The following is a 24,042-nucleotide window of genomic DNA, read 5'->3' as shown; positions in this document are numbered from 1 at the left end:
GAAAGAATGAGATGGAGGAGAGAGAGACAGAGAGAGACAAAGAAAGAGACAGAGAGGAAGGAGAGGAGAAGGCAGGAAAGGAAGGAAGACAGACAGAGAGAGAGAAGAGAGGGGAGAAGAGGCAATGAGAGAGGAGAGAAAGCCGGAGAGAGGAAAGAAGGGCGATCCAGAGGTGGCCCCGCCCCCGGCCCGGACTCCGCCCCCTCACGCGGTCTGCAGCGCCACCTCCGGCCGCCAGGGGCCCCCGCGCGCAGCCGGCCGCACCCTGCGCGCGCGGCGGACCGCCTCTCCCGCCTCCTGAGCGCCGGCCGCTCGTCGCCCCGCCGCCGCTCTCGGGCCTCGGCCGGGCCGCGCGCTTCCTCCCCCAGGGCTCGCGCCGCCGGCGCACGCCGCCCCCCTGCCTCGCGGCGCGGGCTCTCGCGGGCCCCGCTCCCGCCCTCCGCTCGCCTGGCCCGGACCGGAAGCGGCGCCGCACGGCCTGGGCCTGGCGCGGGGGGCGGGCACCGGGGCCCGGTCGGACATGGGCAAGAAGCACAAGAAGCACAAGTCGGACAAGCATCTCTACGAGGGTGAGGGGGCCGGGGGGCGGCGGGGGGCCCGGGGCGGGCGGCTCCGGCGGGCGGCGGGCCGGGCTCGGGCGGGCGGCGGGGGCCCCGGGGCGGGCGGCTCGGGCGGGCGGCGGGGGCCCTCCAGCCCGGCCCTGCCTCCGTCGCAGAGTACGTGGAGAAGCCGCTGAAGCTGGTCCTCAGAGTGGGCGGGAGCGAAGTCACCGAGCTCTCCGCGGGCAGCTCGGGGCCCGACTCCAGCCACTTCGAAGACAGAAACGACCACGACAAGCACAAGGACAGGAAGCGCAAGAAGAGAAAGAAGGGGGAGAAGCAGGCTGCGGGGGACGAGAAGGGGAGGAAGCGCCGGCGGGTGAAGGTGAGGGGCGCGCCGGCCAGCTCTCGGGAAGGCCTCCGGGTTCGAGGCGTGTCAGTAGTCGTTTCAGAGCGAGGGGCCTCTGTCGGGGTTCACATTTTGTTCTGAAATAAATCGTACACTGTCAAACATACAATGAGCAATTTTGATCTTTTAGGACCAAGTTTGAGTCTGTTGATGAGAACATTGGATCAGAGCCCTTTAAGGGATGTTATACCAATCATAAAAATAAGCATTTTCTTAACCATTTGCAGTTAATAGGAAAAAATAGGTAGCTGTTGTCTTGGTTTGCGTGCTGGGTAAAATAAAAATAATCAACTTTCCTTCCGAGGATGATCACACACACACCTGGGATTATCCTAGCCCGCCTCTGCGTGTCAGTGTGTTTAACCTGTCACTCAGTGGCTTATTAAATCAATTACTGTATTTGAAGTCGATTCCCACAGGTTGGTTTTGTAGTTTCCTATTTTATATATACAGCAGAAGTTTCTATTCCATGTGATTAAAGACATTGGCAACTCACTAAATCTTAGCGATCTCTCTTTGGAATTTCATAAATCTACTTCTGCCCCAGTCTTTATTGCCTTGGCTAGACTGTGACAACAGATAGAGCTATCTAATGTTTCTTTTTCCTAAATAGTAAAAGTCATATATGGATATGACTTTTTTTTTTTAAGACATTCAAGTGTACAGAAGTGAACAAAATGAAGGGAAAAGAGTTTTCCTCACAGCCGTCTCTCATATATCCCCCTTTCCAGAGATGACCAGTTGTTTTCTTAAATTAGTGTTCGTTATTAGTAAAGTAATTCAGGAACATAGTTTTGAAGAGCCTGGAGTGTTACAAGGCCTTCAACACAAAAGCCATCCCCTGCTCCATCCTGGAGTTTTACTTCCCAAACTTTTTAGTTTGTTCTTTGGATGTTTATCGCCATTTCTAAATGGAGGTTTATATTGCTGTTTATTGATTGGATTGGTTTGTCCGTTTACATCTTTTACTGAGACGTGACAGAAGATGAGCATCTAAACTAGCTTTCTTATACCGCTCCATGCCTGCAGTTTCCTTTGCTCCATTCTTCCAGTGTAGGTATGTCACGATTGTTGGTTAAATCAATATTTAATGTTTATTTTTAATTATTGTTCACTGGAGACAGATATACAAATACAGATCTGAGCTTGACCAGTTGATTAATTGCTTTCATTTGTTTGGTTATCATATACTAATTCTTCGCAAACTCTGACAGGTTTGTAAAACTGTAAAACGCTTCTGAGTTCTGTTTTTCACATGGTCGAATGCACCCTTTCTTTGAGACATCCATCTTGCAGGCCTCTGTCCCCTCCTGCTCCAGCCTGGATGACTTCTCTAGACCTCCTGCAACGCTCCTTTGCCTGCTTCCTGGATCCCATGTCTTCCTCTTGATTTATGCCTTGTTCTGGTAGTCTTAACTCTAGGAACTTCCTGAGAAAGCATTCATGGCAGGTAGATGTGTGTAAATTCTTACATGTTTGAAAATCTTTATCCTCCCTCCGTATAGTTTCCTCTTACAGATTGATGATTTGACTCAGCGTGAAGTTCCAGATTGAAAACTGTTTTCCCCCCACATTTTTAAAGTATTGCTCTGTGGTCTTCTGGCTTCCAGATTTGCTGTTGAGAAGTCCATTGCTATTCTGATTCTTAGTCCTTTGGATATGACCCATGTCTGCGAGTTGACATTTTTAGCGTCTTCCCCTTTACCTTGAGTGCTTTGTTCCACAGTGAAGACCTGTGCCTTCAGTTCTGAGATGTTAGCTTCAAGTATTTCTGTGACAGTTTCCTTCTCTCCATTTTCTCTCTTCTCTTTCTGGAACCCCTGCCATTTGGATGTTGGACTCCTAGGCATCATATAGTTATCTGTTGACCCTTTGTAGTCTGTTTGTATTTGAATGTGCAGCCAAAAACGCTGATTAAATGCTTTGTGCCTGGACAGAGTTTGCCAGTTGATGGTTTTCACTGTAGAGTCAATAGACAGAGACTTGATCATTTTGGTGGGGAACCCCCGATGTGTGTACCCTACAGATATTTTCTCTGGGCTCTTCAGTTTCGCCAGAGAAAGATCCCTCCTGGAAGAAGGATTTTACCTGGCTGCTGGTGTTTCTGGAGCTAACCAGGGGAAGGAGGCTGAAAGTCTTATTACTCAGTGCTCTGCCTTCAGTCCAGCATCTCCCCTGGCTGACTGCAGGCTCTGGTTTCTATGTCTCCAAGTTCTGAGCTCTCCCGGCTTTCTGGGGTTTGAATTTTGCTCATAGGCATCCACCTCTTTGCATGCAGGATGGTATCGTGCTTTCTCTATTCTGCAGACTCCTCCACTTGTCTTTCCTCTCCCAAGTGTGTTGACATCTTTCATCCATTGTTGTCTCTTCTATATTCTTTGTCTACCCCCTTCTAACTACTTTTGGCTTTACTTCTAGCCGTTACTCCCATAACACCAGCTGATAAGCTCATATTTTTCATTTCATGTTTTATCAGTTATCTCATTCTTTTTATTAACTGCATCATACTTGGTTATATTGATCTACCTTTTTTTTTTTTTTTTTTTGGTGAGGAACATTGGCCCTGAGCTAACATCCGTTGCCAGTGTTTCTCCATTTTGTATGTGGGATGCCACCACAGCGTGGCCTGACAAGTCGTGTGTAGGTTCGTGATCCTGGGCTGCTGAAGCAGAGCACGTGAACTTAACCACTACACCACCAGCCAGCCTCTGGCATACCATATTTTATTTTATGTACTGTTACTTTTAAATGTTACAAGTAATGCAGCAGTGAGCCTGCAGCATTGCACACGTGTCTTTGTACACTTTTATAAGGGTATCTTTAGGATGGATTCCTGGAAGTCTCCCCCTCTGTTCCAGCCACTCTGCCCTTTCTTGACTCTGGCTCTAAATATCATTAGCCACCATTATATTTTGATTCCATTGCAAATTAAGAGCCTTTTGCATCCACAGTCTCATTGGGACATAATACCCCGCAGAGTAAGACAGGTAAGTGGATGGGTTCTGTTGTACAAAAGGTAAAGTGGAAACTCAGGGAGGTGAAGTGAATTTGCCTAAGGTCCCACCTCCCCAGGACTCAGGGTTAGGGACCATGGGATGTTTCCAGACTCTCTGGGATGGCATTTGTTCTGTAGAAGCTGTTCGGGTCATGCCTTTTCTCCAGGCCAGACCAGGGATGGGGACGGGGGGGTTCTTCTGCTGTTGTTGTCTAGGCAGGGAGACTTCAGGAGGACACTCCTCTCTGAGCTGTGTTCTGGATCTCCAGGGAGTTTGAGAAACAGCAATTGCCTAGTCTCTTCGTGGGTAGAGTCAACGTGACACCCATGGGCCTGGGAGGGGCTAGGGTGTATGTGGTTCTGAGGGACTGGTGACTCTTCTGTCAGTTCCAGGAAGGAGGAACGGTGCAAGCGTTTTTCTGAAAGGCATAGGTAACTTCTGCTTGTATTTCATTAGCTAGAACTTAATCATGTGGCCACCCTAGCTGCTAGGGAGGCTGGGAAATGTCTTTTAGTGAGGAAGAGGGTGGGGTCATTGTACCCAAACAAAAGTCAGGCGTCTGTTACTTCGGAAGGTAAGGAGAAGGTAAAGTTTTGAGGAAGCAAACACACATAGAACACGAAACCCTGTGATTTTTCAAAAGTGTCTTAGTGACGTGATTTTCTTCTGAGTAGGAAGGCCCTGATTATATTAGTTTCAAATGCTCCCACAGATAGGATCCATAGTGTATCTCCCTGTAGAGTGATGGTATTAAATACCACCCAGAACATGAAGAGTACAGCATTCCTTGGTTTTAATCAGAACGTAATCTGGACACCACCCCTGTGAAAGTGTGTTGTGTTTTTTGAGTTTTTTTCCCTTAAACATTTAAACGTGGAGCAGTTGGCGTACAGTGCAATAAGTAAGATTCTGTGTGGAACATTACATTGATAAACTGGTGATTTATAAAAATTACAGAAGTGTTTATAAAATCATTTAAAGTGAAATACACAACCATATATATATATATACACGCACACACACACCCATTATGATTACTAAAAATCTACATATGGCACCTTTACATATAAATATTACGTTAAATGTTACGTGTAACATTTACAGATAACACCTGGTACTCAATTAAGCACATATTACATCCCGGGTTCTGTGCTTAATGCTTTTTATGTATGTTATTTCACTTTAATTCTCTTTTTTTTTAATTGTGGTAAAATACACATAGCATAAAATGTACCATCTTAACCATTTTTAAGTGTCTGGTTCAGTAGTGTTAAGTGTATTCACATTGTTGTACAACGAATTTCCAAAACTTTTTCATACCCATTAAACAACTCCCTGTTTCCCCCTGCCCCCAGCCCTTGGCAACCACCATTCTGGTTTCTGTCTCTCTGAGTTTGACTACTCTAGATACCTCATATAAGTGGAATCGTGCAGTATTTGTCTTCTGATGACTGTCGTTTCACCTAGCATAATGCCCTCAGCATTCATCCATGTTGTGGCATGTGTTAGAATTTCCTTCCTTTTTAAGGCTGAATAATACCGCATTGTATGGGTATATTTTGTTTATCCATTCATCCATCAGTGGACGTTTGGGTTGCTTCCACCTTTTGGCTATTATAAATAATGCTGCTGTGAACATGAGTGTGCACGTATCTTCTCAAAACCCAGCTTTCACTTCTTTTGGATATATATTGAGAAGTAGAAATGCTAGATCATGTTATCTTCTCTTTTATAGGTGAGAAAACTAAGGCTCCGAGGGCTGAAGTAACTTGCTTAAGGTCATACAATCAGTGCCAGAACAAGAACTCAGATCCTGCCCTTAAAAGTCCTTTAGTCTAAAGAGTTGTTAAAGTGGACACCAACCTCCCCCCTCACAGTACGTGGGAGAATAAAATCAGTGCCCTAACTGAGACACTTCTACTTCTGAGGGTCCTGAGATTCCGTGGAACCAGGGGAATCAGGAGACTTTGCTCAGGAAGTAGCATTTGAGCTGGTCTTTAGAAATGCAAGTATAGTGATGTTACACTACATATTCAGTGAACGTGAGGTCGACTGTGTATAGTGTGAGCGATTATTGTAGTGCAGTAGAATTATTTTCACACTGTACAATTAAACGTAAAGAATCACGTGTAAAGCCATGAGTATTGTACTTTGTGGGCTACTTCAGATATTTGCAAAGGTATTCTGACAACCCAATTTTCATTTATATGCTGGGTTGAGAACTTGATCCCTAAATGGAGTACTACACTCCTGCATAGAGATGTGGAAGTGAGGAAGCTCACACACCAAGTAGAGAATTAAGAAGAGTAGCGTGAAGGTGGGCAAATGTGAGTGTGTGTACAGGGGACATAAAGTAGTTCTCTCTGAGCACAGAATACGTGAAGGGGAGTATAGGAAAGATCTGAAAGGCCGTTGAGATGTCAGAGTGGGAAGTTTGAACTTGAATATGTGGGCCATTTGGAGTCAAACACTTTCTGAGTGAAAGAATGATAGCGGTTGAGCTTTAGTAATGTTAATCTGTTAACAGTATCCAGCAGATGTTGAAGAGAGTGCAGGCTAGGTGTAAGGAGACCTACTTAGAAGCTTGTCATTGAAATAGCTCAGCTGAGAGGTCTAAATTCCTAAGTTGAAGCTCAGACCTGTTCTTCTGAAAAGCGTGATCCTAACCCAAATTCTGTCTTAAGAGCTTTGCAAATCAGCTTCAGGTTTAGATACTCAAAGAAGTTAGGCTGGTCCCATTGCTAGGGAGATTATCAGAATAAAATGAAAGTTGTTTTTTCAGTTCTTTGAAATCATAAGCATTAACCCAGATACGATATTATTATTTATAAAGCTGAGGTTAAGTAAAACTGTTAAAGAAAATTTAAAACTATTATTCATACACAATAAATTTCAATAAGCACCTATGTTGTTAAAGCACTATACTGGATCCCAAGGGAGATACATACTCTTAAAAACTAATATCTGTGGGGGCCGGCCCTGTGGCTGAGTGGTTAAGTTTGCACACTCTGCTTTGGCGGCCCAGGGTTTCGCTGGTTTGAATCCTGGGCACGGACATGGCATCACTCATCAAGCCATGCTGAGGGGGCGTCCCACATGCCACAACTAGAAGGACCCACAACTAAAGATATCCAACTATGTACTGGGGTGATTTGGGGAGAAGAAGGAAAAATAAAATCTTAAAAAAAACTAATGAGTGTTTACTATATGCCGGGCACTGTTCTAAGTGCTTTCTGTTTATTTTAATCCTTACAAATAGCTCTATGGGGTAGGTGCTGCTAGTATTTCATTTTGTTGCTGAGTTAACTGAGGCATAGAGGATGAGGTAGCTTATAACTAGAGGAGAAATTAATGACTAATCATTAAGCAGAATGGACGTTCTGTCAAAGCACAGTTTATTGACTTGACTGGTGTGATTTCTGCCACCCCCATGATGTCAGGGCTGCTGTGGCTTATTGGGGTTGGCAAGAAATCCTGCCCCTTCTTTCCCACTCTGCTCTTCCCTCCTGAGGTCATCCTCTTAGTCACAGAAACATTCTTCCCGGAGAAGGAAGTACTCTGACTAAGGGCATACGAGTAATGTTGCTCCTCTGATAGAAGGGCTGTTTATTTGTTTATTCAACAAATATTTACCAAATACCTACTATATATCAGACTGTACTAGGCTCAAATGATAAAGGTAAAATACAGTTCCTGTCCTACAGGAGCTCAGAGCTTGGCTGGGGAATCAGATATGAAAGGATACATAAACTTGATGACCTGGTAAATTCTAATGGAGGAATGAATAAAGTGTTCTGGGAGCCCAGAGGAAAGTGTTTCTCATTCTGTTTTGGGGAGCTAGGGAAAAGTATCATAGAGGTGACAGCTAAAGTGTGCAGCCGATGCTCTTTTCAACCTAGGGCTGAAAATGAGGCATAGCTTCAAAGTAATAAAACTGATTTTTCAATTGAATTCTAAAATCAGCTGTTAAAGGGAAGTTCTGAAATTTTTCGCATGCTGGAAGCCTTATTTGAATAGATGTAGATATCTCTATATAAATGTCTCCTCCAAAACTGCAGTATCCACCCAGCTCCACCCCCAACATGGCTGAATTCTCTGTCCTTCGGATCTCGGCTCAGCTGTTACTTCGTAGAAGACTTCCCACACTTCTCCAGTCTAAGTTAGATTCACCCAATACTTATTCTCTCCTTGAAATCTGTTTGCTTTTTCTTAATGAGTTGTTTAATGTCTGACTCAGTTGTTACACTGTCAGCTTCCTAAGGGTAGGGCTGTGTGTGTTTTATCCACCAGTGTGTATCCACACAGTAGAACCTCATTTATTTGTTGAATGCGTGAGTGAATGAGTGTTCACCACGTAAGAGTTACTGTGCTAAAATTTCACATACACTATCTTATTTAATCTTCAAAACGATCTCCTGAGGTATGTATTGTTGTATCTGCTTTAAAGATGAGAAAATTAGTCCCCCCAAAATTATGTAGTTTATGTATGATCTCATAGCTAATAAGTGGCAAAGCCAGAATTTGAACCCATTTTATAAACTGTACCTGTAAACCCTTCTTCCTGGGCTACCTGACATTGAGTGGCTCTAGTATTTTTGTTTCGTTTTCTTTGTTTAATTAGCATAATACACTGTTAACTAGAACTGTTAATTTTTGATTTTACATATCTGTGTTAGTTAAGTGACATTCACAATAGGATTCTATATTATATTCAGAATCATAAAAAGGAAGTTAGAAGGTTGGAATCAGAATTTTAGGTGGAGAGAGAACTATAGAGATCAAAGTCTCTCTGTTTTGTAGGTGAATCTGAGACTGAAATAGTGGAGTAACTTCTTCAAGGTCACATTCTGATAAACTAGAAGCTTGGTCTCCTAATTCCTAGTCTGGCAATAACTTGTTAGGATATCTCCGTTCAGTTTAGGGTGGTTTCCAAGTATATGTTTTATATTCTTTTTCTCTTTTGGACTCTAGCCCAAAAGGCTATATTCTGTTGCCATACTGCGTAATAAAGCAGTTACCGTGGACCAGGCTGAGTAAAGTTACTATGTAGGGGTAGTTCAGAGACATTATACTTTCCTTTGGTATTTTTTCAGCATTTCTGTTTCATGACCTCATTTCACCATCTCATTGAATTTGTAAGATAAATAAAATCAATAATTAGAACTCTGTCTTGGCAGGTGATAAAGAGGCTTGGTGAGAGTAAATGAGCTGCCTAGGAAGGTCACAGAGTGTGTTAAGGATGAAGCTGGAGCTAGAACCTGAGCCGCTAGACCATAGGTCAGCAAACTATGGCCAGCACCACCTGATTTTGTAAATAAAGTTCTATTGCAGCACAGCCACACCCATTCGTTTGTGTATTGTCTGTGGCTGCTTTTACTCTGCAACGCAGGGTTTAGTAGTTGTGACAGATCTTACAGACGGCAAAACCTAAATCTATACTGTCTGGTCATTTACAGAAAAGTTTGCCAGCCTCTGCTCTAGATTCATGGCACTACGCCCCTTGTTCTTTCCACCTAAGAGAGGGCTTATTGCCTTTCTGTCTGTCTGCTCGCCACAATTTCCATTTAATATGAAGGAATATATGTCTCTGGGGCTATTTTTCCATTGAACAGATGTTCTAAACTTGCCAACCTACAAAAGATTCATGCTAGTTTTTCTGGGCAGAAGATACAAAACTTTCCAAAGTGAAAAATTACTGCCCCATGGACTTCATTCCTGTCCCCAGGATACCTGAACCAACCTGGACTTGTAGGGGGATACGTAGGTTTGGGTAGGGCCACATTGTCATTTGGCTAAAGACCACACATACTCTCTTGCAGCATGCATCGCTTCGAGACCAGGCCAGTGTGGCCGAGCAGATGGCTATGTGCTAGAGGGCAAGGAGCTGTGTTCTGTCTGGGGAAAGTCGAGGCCCAGAAAGGCAAATAAGTCCTCCTCCCTCCTGTCTTTGCTCATGTAATAAAGGGGTTCATTGTTCTCTGGAAAAAAAAAATATTACTGCTCCAGAATATGTCATGAGGCCATAGAAAACAAGCGCCAATCATCTTAATGGTAACTGGGATCAGGTGCACGATGAGTGCAGTTTATAATGTTGATCTCTGGAGCTTTTAAACCAGTCATATATTCTGTGTTAGATGCTTTGACCCTGGGAACAGCGTGAAGCTCTCACTCTCTGTGATACTCAAAGTGTGATCCCTGTACCAGCAACACCCACATGGCCTGGAAACTTGTTAGCAATGCAGATTCACAGGCTCTAGCCTAGACCTGCTGGATCAGAAACTCTGGGGACAGGGCCTAGACATTCGTGTTTTAACAAGACCTTCAGGTGATTGTAATGTGCACTGAAGCTTGAGAACCATAATGGGACCGCAGAATTTGCGTTTATAGCAATTGTCCAGATGGTGCTAATGCTGCTGGCCTGGGCACCGCACTTGGAGAACCACTGCACCAGATGCTAGAACGAGAAGTTAGGACATAGGCCAAGGGAATTTTTTAGGTCAGAGAGATGCTGTTGATAACCTTGATTCTCAAGATTGTAAAATAGACCTTTTTGGACAATTTTACTTCAGAATTTAATTTTTAAAAATTCAAACTACAGAGAATAATAAAACTACCACCTGGATATCAGCCATCCAGCTTTAGCAAATCTCAACATTTTTCCTTTTGCTTCTATGTTTTGTTCTCTGTTTTTGAGAAATTAGAGAACAGACACAGGTGAAGTCTTCTGTGTACCCTTCCAGAATCCCATTCCTGTCCCTCTTTCCCTAGAGAGAACCATTTCATGAGTTTGGTGTGCATCACATGCACACTTGTTTTTATAATTTTACTGCTTCTGCATACGTCTGTAAATAATATACACTTACACATTTTCAAACTTATAGTACTGATCTTGTAACAGACAATTATTCTCAACTTTTTTCTCTAGAAATTATGTTTCTGAATCCTATACATGTCGATACAGTGTATCTTTAGCTTATTAATCTTACCTTCTATGTAAATATGCCATAATTTGTCAATCCATTTTCATTTTAGTAGGCTTTGGATTGTTCCTAATTTCTTACTATTTCAAAGAATGCTGCAGTAAATATTCTTGTACATGTGTTCATGTGTGCGGTCATATGTCACTGAACGATGGGTGTGTTCTGAGAAATATGTTATAATTTCACAGTGCAATTTAGTCGTTGTGCGAACATCACAGAATGTACTTACACAAACCTAGGTGGTATAGCCCACTACACATCTAGGCTAAATGGTACTAATCTTAGGGGACTGCTGTCATATGTGGTCTGTCGTTGACGAAAATGTCGTTCTGCGGCTCTGCAGTGCACGACTGTTCTGTGTGGAAGGAAGTTTCTCCAGGGAACGTGCTCAGCAGCAGATAGCTCAGCAGAGTGAAGGCGTCTTAGCTGTACTAGATACTGTTAATTGTCCTCCTAATGGTGTACCTCGTTACTCACCCATCTGCAAGTTAGATGAGCCCCATTTCTGTACATTTTCATCAGAACTTGACATTTTCAGACATTTTAATTTTTGCCAATCAGAGAGATGTGAAGTGCCTTGTAGTTTTTAAGTTAATAATTCCCAGAGTTCTATCTAGTTTTCTTGTTTCTTGACGTTTCACGTTTTTTCTGGGAATTACCTGTGATACCCTTTACCCATTTTCTTTTGGGTTATTTGCCTTTTTACATGAATTTGTAGCTGCTCTTTATGTAATCTTGGCTAATACTTTATCAGTTATTTGTGTTTCAAGTACTTTATCTCAGTCAATAGCTAGTCTTTTAGCTTTGTTTATGGTAAGAAAATCTTTCCCTGCTCCTGGGTCATAAAAATTCTTTACTTTTATGTGAAGTTTTAAAGCTTTGCTTTGTACATTTAAGTCTTTAATCTATCTGGAATTTACTTTTGTGTATGGTGTGAGGTAGAGATCTAATTTCTTTTTTTTCCCCCATGTAGACAACTAGTTGTTCCAGCACTACTCTTGTGCCATTGATCTATAATGCTACTTCATGATAAACCAAGAATTTTCCATCTGCATGAGTCTGTTTCTGGGCTGTATAATCTATTCTATTGGTCTGTTTGTCCATCCCTATGTCAGACCCACATTGTCTTAATTATTATCACTTTATACAAATATTTAATATCTGATAAGACACATCTTATTGTGACCTTTTTCAAAACTGTGCTATTCTTGATGATTCATTCTTCAAGATAAATTACACGATTTTGGCTTGTTAAATTCCATGCAAAATCATGTCTTACAATTTTGATTGCCTTTACATTTTATTTATAGATTACTTTGGAAAGAATTGACTGTCTTTCAATTCATGAACATAGTATATTTCCTTTATCCTGGTCTCCCACAGTGGCTTTTCAATAATGTTTTATAATTTTTTGCAAAAGATATTAGATATCTTTTATTAGATTATTCCTAGTTATGTTATCTTGCTTTTATGAATAGTGTTATTTTTCTAATTGATTTTTCTAATTCTGGCATATGACACTTTTTTCCCCCATTATGAACATGTTATTCTCTCCTTTTCCAGAAGATGGCAGTAAAATACATTAAGATTTCATTGTTCAGAATCTTTTTTTTCTTTTCATTGGTGTCTTTTTTCCACTGAAATTGAAATGATTTGTTTTAAAGATATTGGTTCTGATCTTTCTAAATTATCCCCCCTTGTTCGATGTAGGAGGATAAAAAGAAGCGAGATCGGGACCGTGCAGAGAATGAGGCAGAAAAAGACCTCCAGTGTCAGTCCCCTGTAAGATTAGACTTGCCTCCTGAGAAGACTCTCGCAAGCTCCTTAGCCAAACAAGAAGGTTGGAATAGCTCTGAGTTAACTGTCCTGAATGAGAAGGCTGAAATTATTTTGAGGGTCGTAGCTGGGGAAAGTGACTGGGTTTTTAGCTTTTAAGTTAAAGTTTAAAAGCTTTTTAATGGAATTTTTTTTAAGTTTTCTTATTTCTCTCACTGCATAAGAGCTTTAAATTAGCTTCAATTTTTGAATTGATACTCTCATACTTAAACATATTTCTAATATAAGTGGGATTTCCGTATGAGATATTTAATGATGGATATTAGATAAGTCATATAGAAAGGAAATAAGCTAGGCAATACTCTCTAGAGTCTTCCTTTTTAGAACACTCTTCTTTTCTTCTTTACTTTAGAAGTAGAACAGACACCCCTTCAAGAAGCTTTGAATCAACTGATGAGACAATTACAGAGGTAAATGTTTTTTTCAACATTTTTATAACATGGAAATTGAAATGGGAAATATAAGATCCAAACCACTTCTCTGCCTGTGATGATTTAAAGCCACAGTTTGTGGGCTAAATCAAAATGTACTTGATTTTAAAGTGAATGATAAATATTTTGCCTGGCAATAGAAGTACTCCAAGAGGCTTTCTGATGTTCTCTTGGGTTTGTTTTAATTGGCATCTTGAAGAGTGTTACATAATACTCTTAATGGCAAATTTCTCTTTAATCTAAAGTAACTTCTGATGTTGAAGCTTTAAATCAGGAGTAGACAATACAGATATTTCCACTTTGCTCATAAATGAAAATACCTTCTTTATATCTGTGCAATGCTTATGCTGTGAATATTCAACAATGACTAAGTCTGGGAGAAGACACCAAATACCATAAATAGGACTTGTGACCTTTCTTATATGCAGAGGGGCCCCTGGCCGTGTGGCCTAGTGGTTAAGTTCAGTGCATTCTGCTTCAAGGGCCCGGGTTTGGTTCCCAGGTGCAGACCTGCACCACTCATCAAGCCATGCTGGGGCGGCAACCCACATCCAAAATAGAGGAAGATTGGCACAGATTTTAGCTCAGGGCGAACCTTCCTCAAGCAGAAAGAGGAAGATTGGCAACAGATATTAGTTCAGGGCAAATCTTCCTCAGCAAAAAATAAAAAGATAAAATAAATGCAGAAATTTACTCTGAAAATTTCAATATCTAAATTAAACCAATGTTAAATTCTTGAAAAGGAAAAGAATAATTCACTCTTTACTAAAATATTTATTTTGTTACCTCTCTACTCAAAATTTGAATTTTCAGCTCAAAAACATTTACGTTATTTGCAGAAGAGTCATGGGTTTAGGGTATGCATTCTAACAGTGAACTTTCTTCTCAGTGTGTTGTGCCTATATGTCAACCCCAGAACACATCATAATTTTTTAAGATAAAACCTCTAATGCTATTTGTATTCAACACCTATTCAGCTTTGCAGTTAAGATTAGAAGTTAGTGTCCTCTCTCCCTTTTTGGTTTTACAAAATAGTTGAGAAAATTACATCTCAGGTCTTTACACTTAAATAAATCATTCTTGTCCCAAAGGAGTGAGCAGGTAAGTTTTGGGCATTCCATCTCAATTAGAATATATGACTATAAAGTGTTTTAGCTGCCTTCTAATTTTATTTCTTGTAACATAAGACCAGAATATAGGTTAATGATGTCACCTTAGAAGAAATCTACTTAACAAAGTCTCCCTTAGTCCAAGGATGTTCATGTTGCTGAGAATATTTTGGGAAGTAGAACCTAGAGCCACAGTTTTTGAGTAGCCTTAGTGATTGGATGATTGTTCATCCTTGAGGCTCAGTGCTAATGCTGGTAAAGAAGGTAATTGATCAAGTTTAGTAATAACATTTTTGTTTCAACCAAGGGGGACTCTTCATTAAAATGATTAATTTTAGGGGTATAGATAATTTGCTCTGAAGAGGTCCTCTAGAGATGGTGAGTGTTGTTATTTGCAGTAACTGCTATACCGCATGTGTTTAGATGTATAAGTTCCAAACTGGATCTTTTTGTTTATTCTCATTACTTTTTAGTCTCACTTCTGAGGCATCTTGCTGAGAAGAACAAAGACAAATTCACATAGACCTGAGTTCAGATTCCAACTCTATCTTTTATCAGGTTTATGGTGTAGAACAAATGATTTGACCTCAAGCCTCAGTATCCTCATCTCTAAGTGAGGATACCACCCACTGGATGGCTTTGGTGAGGATTAGATATAAAATACATCATGTCCCTACTACTGGGCCTGGCATGTGGTAAATACATTTTAAAAGTTGCTGCTATTACTATTTTTTAAGCCATTTTTATTGTTATAATTATTTGAAGTAGGAAACTTTGGTGTGCCAGTTTTCTGGAGGAAAAAATCAGTCTAATTACCTAATTATATAGAGTAGTGGTTCTCAACCCTGGAAATACTGGAAATACCAATGCCTGGACCCACTTTCTTCCCTAAGAGATTCTAATGTAGTGGGTCTGGAGTAAAGCCTCCCCATCCCACTGGGATTTTTTTAAATCTCCTCTAATGATTCTCATGCACAGCAAGAGTTGAGAACCTATGATAGAAAGCACTGGTTCTCAAGTTTGGGGGTATTATGAAGATCTTTTTAATGTCAGTGTTTTGAGCACACTCCTTACGCAGACTCAGTGGAAGTGATATCCATGGACTAGGGAAATATACCTACTCACTGGGTGCGCTAACTCTGTGGCCTACCAAGAGTCCAAGCCTATAGTTAGAAGCCAGTAGGGAAGATTGCAGATGTGCAGTCATAGGTATCATTTCTGCCTTTTCCCCTGTGGTTGATAAAAACACGTAGTACTAGTCTCCCAAAGGCCGAGACACTGGGCAGTTAGTCTAAGTTTTTTTTTTCATTTTTCTCTATATAGGAGCTGCTACTAATTAATTAGGCTGCATATTTTAAAAGATTCTCTGTCTTAAGGGTACCACTAGTATGTAAAACGTCTTAACCTTGTTATTAAATAGTTATTAGTCTTTTAAATCATTCCTTCGGGCTGGCCTGGTGGCGGAGCAGTTATGTTCATACGTTCCACTTCAGCAGGCCGGGGTTTGCTGGTTCAGATCCCAGGTGTGGACATGGCACCACTTGTCAAGCCATGCTGTGGCAGGCATCCCACATAAAAAGTAGAAGAAGATGGGCACAGATGTTAGCTCAGGGCCAGTCTTCCTCAGAGGAAGAGGAGGATTGGTGGCAGATGTTAGTTCAGGGCTAATCTTCCTCAAAAAGAAAATCATTCCTTCAATTTTCAGTGAAAAACATGTTAGCATACTACAAATTCTTTCTACATCTGAAGGATTTCTTCTGACTTCTGCTCCTAGACCAATAAATTTGTTTGTAGTAGAAATAAAATTATCTTTTTCATATCTTCACAGAAAAGACCCAAGTGCTTTCTTTTCATTTCCTGTGACTGATTTTATTGCTCCTGGCTACTCCATGATCATTAAACACCCAATGGATTTTAGTACCATGAAAGAAAAGATCAAGAACAATGACTACCAGTCCATAGAAGAACTAAAGGTAACTATAGTTATTTTTGTTGTGATTGGACAAATAGACTGAGCTATGATACAAAGTAACATATCTTGATTCAATTGAGAGTCAAACTCTTGGATCCTATATATACAGAATCTTCATAGAAATCTGCATGTCTGGTATTCAGAATCTTTCTAATTGACCTTTTCTTTCACAAAGAATTAAGTTTATTTTAGTATCCAAAATCTTTGTCTTTTTCTGTCTTAGAGAACATTTTTGAGCTTGATGATAGAAAACCAGATGAAATAAGCTGTCTGCTATCTTTTATTATTTGGGGGCGAGGGGTTTAGCTAAGTTTTAAATTTCATATGTTCTACAGTACATTCTCTCAACCTTTAAGATGAAAAGGTACTTGATTTTTCATTTCAGGTCAAGACAGGTAAAATCGATATTTTAATGAAATTTAATTAGAGTAGTTTCTTTCTCTATTTCTAGCTTCTAAGGTGTGCGTATCTTCTAAAATAGAGAATTAATTGGCTTGTCCAGAAAGACTAAACAGAAGTTTACGTTTTCTAATGTGATGAAAGTCAGTTGTTCCCTGAGTTCATTTCAGCTATGTTTGTTGAGTATATTTTTTTCAACTTTAAGAAGGAAATTAAAAACTTATGAGTAAAGAACCTACAAGCCACCAAGATGATGCATATGCCTGATGTTATAGTTGAAGTTTTTCCCAGCTTTACATAGTCTTGGTATATGTTGATTTCAGAGGTATGCTTTTCATTTTAATCTTCCAAATAAAAGAAACCATGTTTTTTGGGGGGTTTTCTTTGAGGAAGATTAGCCCTGAGCTGACTGCTGCCAATCCTCCTCTTTTTGCTGAGGAAGACTGGCCCTGAGCTCACATCCATGCCCATCTTCCTCTAGTTTACATGTGGGACGCCTACCACAGCATGGCTTGGCAAGCAGTGCCATGTGCGCACCTGGAATCCGAACCGGTGAACCCCAGGCCACTGAAGCGGAACATGTGAACTTAACTGCCATGCCACCGGGCCAGCCCCAGAAACCGTGTATTTTTAAAATTTGCTTTGTACCAAACCACCACAAACTTAACTGGTTTGGATAGTATCTATTTTACCTTTATTTTTTCTGCATGAGCATTGTAGTTTTCACCTGACCTAGGGGCTAGACCCTAATCCATTACAGAAGGAAAATAAGACAGTGAACATTGTCTTTACTTGGTCTTTCTTTTTTCATCCACATGTCAGTCAGCAGAGATTTATGAATAACACCAGCATTTAATTCCATCTTTGCTAAATGTGAATGTATAGATAATATTACACCTGCTGTGAAAAACCTGAATTACATTCTCTTGTATTCAGAGAAATGGAAACTTTCCCACCTTTTCATGTGTTCAAAATTAGGCTAGAACTGTTTATTTCAGCATATTTCTGACCTTATTGTAGCTTAATGGAAAAAACTTTCACAGTTTTTTTCTTTTTGTGAACAGTTGTCCTCTGATCTTTCTCTACGATGATAGGAAAGGGTAGAAGCGAGCCCCTAAGTGTTTTTGAAATGGTTTTGGTCTATCATAACTGAATGAACAAGTGTTTTTTGAACTCTTTGGAGTTTTCTACATTACTACGTTTTTTTATAGGGAAAATTCACTAGCCTGAAGTAATATTTATTAGCTCATCCAGCTCATTTGGCTGTTCAGGTTGGTGGTTTTTTTTTTTCCAATTACATGAAAAGTATGCAGAAAGGTCCTTCAGCTTTTTGAATGACCAAGTACCATTATCCAGAAGTTGAATACAGCCTGGCACATGACCCTTAAGACTCGTGGAATTGATAAAGTTGCCTTAACAGATCAGACCTGTGTTAGTAGAATAATCCAGTACTCTTGCCAGTTACAGGCCCAGTGGTCATTTAGTGTGAGTAATAGCCATCTTGTGTCTCCCCTCACTTGCCTCTCCTCCCCCCAAATATATATTTAATAATTCTTAACAAGACAGAAACTTTCCGGAATATCTGTAACAAGGGTTCATAACCTGGAGTCCTTTGGGTAGCCGTCAGTGAGCCTTTAGGGGGACTGGGGACCTGATAAAATTACGTGAAAAATTTCGTGCTCAACTCTGTGTATATTTGCTTGAGAAGTGGATCCAAAGCTTTCATCAGATTCTTAGAGATCCAGGACCTAGCGAAATCCTAACGAGGCCAGGAACTAAGGATCCACATGTACCATCCGCTTTAAATATAATACCAAATTTACTGTGACCGTTGAATCAGTGTTATGCACTTTTAAAGAATTGCTCGGTCTACCTATTTTCGTTTGTATTCTAAGCTGTCATCACTAATTACTAAATAGTGGAGTCTGAATGTTTTAACTTGGAGTTTGAGGGATCGGACTCTTTTTTGTTGGGTTTTTATCAGTTTGACGTAGTAAGGCCTTGGCATAATCACTGTCACATTTACACAATGTGAGAATTACTTAACCATGAAAAGGTCCAGTGGGATTGAGTTCTCCAGCACATGTGCAGTCTTTGAAATTTAAACCAAAGGTACAGTTTTGATCATTTGGCTACTCCAGTTATATGTTTCAACTCTTCGAGGTTGTATGGTTTATTTCACATTGGTGTGATTTTGCAACATTCTGTAGATTATGTTTAGCTTGCAATAGTATCCAAACACTTCAAAGAAAATTGGTGTAAATATTTTAACGTTTTGTTCAGTTAATTTGGATTTGGTAGGAAATGTTGTGGTAATTTAGCGCTGTTCCCAGTTTTCAGTCAGGATCTGAAATAAAATATTTAACTCATAAATGGAAACTTAAGATGTTTATTTTAAAACTAAGAGTAATATCTTTTAATTACAAGAACCACTCAGTTAAGATTATTCTATTAAATATAAGATAGAAGTATTTTCTTCTAATTCTTTTTGTGTGCAATAAGATTATACTGAAGAAACCCATTTATAGTTACTATAAAATGTTTAGGAATTTGGAAAAGAATGTAGTAGGATATTTAAATTAATTTAACAGTACATATCTTATTAGTGAGTCTTAAAACTTAATAAATTGTTGTTAATGTTGTTTAGTAAACAGTGAAAGAAAAGGGTAGGGACTTTTGTTTGTTGTTGTTTAATTTTTCAAGGACCTGTATGATTTCAAACTGGGGTAGAAGGGTACTTTGTTTTGTTTTAATGCATTTTCCCTCTTAATATTCTCTCTGCAGGATAACTTCAAACTCATGTGTACTAATGCTATGATTTACAATAAACCAGAGACCATTTATTATAAAGCTGCAAAGAAGCTATTGCACTCAGGCATGAAAATTCTTAGCCAGGTAAAGGAAATTCTTTGTCATAAATAATGGTTATTATAAAATCTATATCTCTGTTTTTTGGTCGTAGTGATACAGATCCAATATAGTACTGGTTTTATTTTATAGGCAGATTATACTGAAGTATGAAATAATAAATGAGAAAAATTTTAATATAGAGAAGAAAATTAAAGCAGGAAGATTCTCATTTGGAATTGATGCAAATAAATATTGGTATTCAGTTGTAATTATTTGTTTAGAGGCTCTTGAATTGATGTTCACCAGAAGGACTTATATTCGCTATGGAAGAAACGTCAATTGAATGAATTCCAGGAGAAGATTGATGAGGTGGATTATGGGACCTTTTAGAAGGAAAGCTTTTTATTTCCCTTTATAGTGATGGAGTCTACTGTTCGGGTGAAGCACAGGGACTCCTTCTAGTAGAAAGAAACAAAATATACAAATCAGCAGTAACTTGGAACCTGTCTCAAAGCCAGTTTACCACAGGAGCAGACTGTCCCTTGAAAGACAAGAACTGGTGCGTAGTAGGGTGTGTGAAGTGGGAGAAACATGTGCAGCGGCACAGACACATCATTGTCCAGCTGCGTGAGAAAGCGTAAACGTGGTAACTTATTCCAAACAGATACTGTAAATAGTGGCATAAAATTATGTGCGTGTTGTCTCAGAGTGACTGACGGCTGAGGAAAGACCTTGAAGAGAAAATTGGGGTGATCTCTCTGCATTTGCTAGGGGAAGAGGAAAGCTCGCAAGAGAAGTCACGTCTTTTGAGGTTTTACTCACAACCCTGAGTAGAATGGGAAATTGACTGAGATAATCCTGGCACCTTACCACCCCAGGAAGTCAGAAGACTGAGCTCTTTGCCACTAACTTGCAGACCTTGGGCAAGACGTTAACCACTCTAGGCCTCAGTGTTTTCGTCTATAGAGAAGAAGATTTAATCTGTGATCTCTAAGATAATTGCCAGCATTTATGTGCTGAATCTAGATAAGAGCTAGAGTAGGGAGGAAGCTCTGAAAAAGAAGAGCAAGATAGGAGAGGGATTTTGCGAAGAAGAAATGAGTGAGTATAAGACATAGGAAGAAGGAGAAAGAAATCAGAATGAAGAGCTTGGTCTCAGCCTCAGGGGAGTTGTACGATAGCACATTAGTCACGTGTGGATGCACATGGTTTTCCAATTTTAATGGTGATCATCTGTGTGAGTTTTACATTTGAAGAATTGCCTTGGTGTGCAGGTGTCTGAGTGTCTAGGCTTGGCTCCGAAGAGTCTTGGATCCACTTAACTGGGGAAAGAAAAGCATTTGGATTGATGAGTATTCTTGCACTCCTAATATTTAGACAACATCAGTTCCCACCCTTTCCTAAAGACTTGGGAAACTGTAATGTAAGCCAGTTGCCCATCTTTGGCAAAATTTGCAGAGGAGAGCAATATAAGATGTTTATCCCACTCTTTGCGGAAAGTCTCAGAATCCACAAGCAAGCCGTATTCCAGGTTTAAAAAGCCGTAAGTGCTTGTCTGTGTTGTACGTGCAGTAAAAGCGCATCCAGCAAGTGCAGTCTCAGTCACTCCAAAATACGCACGTTGAATTTTTAGGAGAAAGTTTCATTTGCGGAGATAATATCCCAAGTAAATCTATCAACTTTGTTTTACCACTGTTTTCTCTTCTTTAAATAATATAGTTAATTAACATGCAACATTTCAGTATCTCTTTAGTTTTACTCGGGGTGGGATGGTTGGAGGCACAGAAAATAAACTTTCTTCTCCACTTTCCCTTTTCTTTCTCTGTTGTCTTTCCTTTTTTTTTCAGATCTCTTCCTGTTGAGGAGCCCTACCCATCCTGTGTTATAGCTTCCTGTTGACTGTTCTCTCCACCCTAGATGGGAGGGATCCTTGCAACAGTGATTTTTAACATTTAAATTTAGACCTCCTGAGTTAACTCGTCTAACAGCAGTGCTCCCAAGAGAGCCCAGCACACCCTTCCACGAATGGTGTCTTTTAAAAGATAGCTGTTTTTGAATGTTCAGTGTAGATTGTAGAGCAGTCAGTCATCATTTTTTTCAGTTACAAACCAAGGGTGACTATTAGTAGACATGTTATTTTTATAAAGAATAGACATATGTAGAATAACTTTTGGTCTCCTGAATAAATACTGGAATGCTGCATTATAGTACAAAGGGTACAATTTGTAGCATAGTGGCTTAGGAATGAGACTAATCAAGATTCAAGCCCTAGCTCTGCCACTGGGACACTGTGTGGCCTTAGGCAGGCTGTGTAGCCTTTTTCCAGACACGTAAATGGGATAATGATAGTACTTACCTCACAGAATTATCCCTGGTACGTGGGTAAGCACTCAATAAATGTTAACTATTATTAATGGCAAAGAATTAAACCCTTTTGGCCATTTCATATTGTAAAATCAAAGATTGATAAGCTATATGCTGATTTGGAGCCCTTTTTTTGTTTTTTTGGTTTTTTTTTGAGGAAGATTAGCCCTGAGCTAACATCTGCCAATCATTGTCTTTTTTTGCTGAGGAAGGCTGGCCCTGAGCTAACATCCGTGCCCATCTTCCTCTACTTTATATGTGGGACACCTACCATAGCATGGCTTGTCAAGCTGTGTCATGTCCGCACCCGGGATCCGAACCGGCGAACCCCTGGCCGCCAAAGTGGAACGTGCTCACTTAACCGCTGCGCCACTGGGCCAGCCCCTGGAGACATTTTAATTACCGAAAAAGAAAAAGACATTGCTTTCAAAGTAAAATTAAACTCAACTTTTTCCCGTGAGTTGTGTCAAAATTTAGAAAATTTCTCTAGTTGAATTATTCTAATTTTGTGCTTGTTATTTTAAAAAAAATTCCCAAAATGTTCTTCATGTGGCTTCTGTGTTATAAAATTTGAGAGTGGAAATAAAAAGATTACTGAGAACTTTGTGGTCTAAGCCCAGTCATTTAACGAGCATTTATTGAGTACCTACTATATGTCAGTCTCTGCTGCAGGGACTAGAGATAGAGGGATGAGTGAGAAAGCACCTCAGTGACATAGACAAGGGAGAACGCAAACAGCCAATAGACAGTTACAGAAATAATCACACTCGCTAATGTTTTTAAGTATGTATTAAAATAAGACACTTTTAATAATTGGCAAATTTTTTTAATGCTATTTAGTTTGGCAAGGATTCAGAGAAACTTTCAAACACTAATGTAGAAATTGATATAACTTTTCTGGAAGGCAGTTTGGCAGTAAATATCAAAAGCCTTAAAAATGCTCATTTCCTTTGACCTAGTGTTTCCACTTCTAGGAATTTATCCTAAAGAGATAGAGATTCCCAGGGGAGTTTATTTACAGTGATGTTCATGAGACTTTCATTTGTAATAGTGGAAATTTGGAAATAATGTAAATGTCTAATAGTAAGTTGTTAAATAAATTTTGGTACATACATAACATGAAATACTATGCAGTTATTAAAAACATTTTAAAGAATATTTAGTGACATGGAGGGGAAATTCTTGTAATGTATTAACGGAAAAAAGCCCTTATTACCAAATATTCAGTAAAATTCCAATTTGCTAAATATGTATAATGCTTAGAAAAATACTGGAATGATAAACCTGTTAACACTGTTCCTCTCTGGATAATAAATTAAGAAGGTTTTTATTTTTTCCTCTACTCATGTCTTTGTCTACAATAAAATATATTACTTTGATAGTTTTAAGATTACTTTACAATAGAAGTCCAGTAAAATTAGGAGGATCCGTGTTTTTGAGGCTCTCACGGTCCGCGCTGCTGATCCAGCAGAGCATGATGAGGACAGGCCTGTCAGGAGGCGCAGGAGGCCTCCTCCTAGTCACTGGTTCTGTGACCTTAGGTGAGTCAGTCAGCATTGCTGGGCTACATTGTTCTTATATGAATGACCTCTGGTCCTTTCTAGTTCTTAGTTTCTGTTACTCTGCAGAAGTCTTCCCTCCTGTTGCTATGTAGCCCCAAGGAGACTGCAGTCCGTATTTTATCCGGTGACAACACAGAGTTAAGGGCAGAGTAGTCGCTGGGAAGAAATCCGCCTCCAGAAACCTCAAGCCCTCGACCACAATGAAAATCTCACAGCGTGTCAATGCAAGGAAAATTAAGCACGTTTCACGAACCAGAAACAAGACTTCTTTGGTTAGAAGAACACTGTGCACTTTGCGAAAGAAACTGAGCTAGCAACCTTTTATCCTCCTTGTGGCAAGCTGTTTTCACACAGAGAAAAATGCCAAAGTCGTCAGTGATCACCCAGGGCTACCAGAATATAAGGGTGCTTGTTCACATGCTCCAGGCTTTCAAGTACCTAATAATTCTTAAATTTCAAAAGATAAGCCATTCTGATAAGTATAAAATTTTAACATGCTATTAAACTAAATCTTACTTTTTAAACTTAGTACTACAAAGAATATTTGGTCTTTCTTTGTTCAGACTTTCTCTTCCATGAACTTTTTGATGATAAA

General features: G+C 39.9%; 1 protein-coding gene across 2 annotated transcripts in view; it reads left to right on the top strand.

Moving 5' to 3' along the window:
- Positions 1-250: 250 nt before the first annotated feature.
- BRD7 (bromodomain containing 7) overlaps positions 251-24,042 on the top strand; it is a 35,149-nt gene continuing 11,357 nt past the window's right edge. For both annotated transcript variants that reach the window (XM_023636946.2, XM_023636945.2), the window contains exons 1-6: positions 251-569; positions 716-924; positions 12,635-12,764; positions 13,113-13,170; positions 16,129-16,273; positions 19,456-19,566. In XM_023636946.2, the coding sequence (XP_023492714.1) occupies positions 521-569; positions 716-924; positions 12,635-12,764; positions 13,113-13,170; positions 16,129-16,273; positions 19,456-19,566 (702 nt within the window). In that variant the 5' untranslated portion in view covers positions 251-520. The remainder of the gene's footprint in view (positions 570-715; positions 925-12,634; positions 12,765-13,112; positions 13,171-16,128; positions 16,274-19,455; positions 19,567-24,042) is intronic.

Source organism: Equus caballus, chromosome 3, assembly GCF_041296265.1.
Source record: "Equus caballus isolate H_3958 breed thoroughbred chromosome 3, TB-T2T, whole genome shotgun sequence".
NCBI classification, from domain to species: Eukaryota; Metazoa; Chordata; class Mammalia; order Perissodactyla; family Equidae; genus Equus; species Equus caballus.
This window is presented reverse-complemented; position numbering and strand designations above follow the sequence as displayed.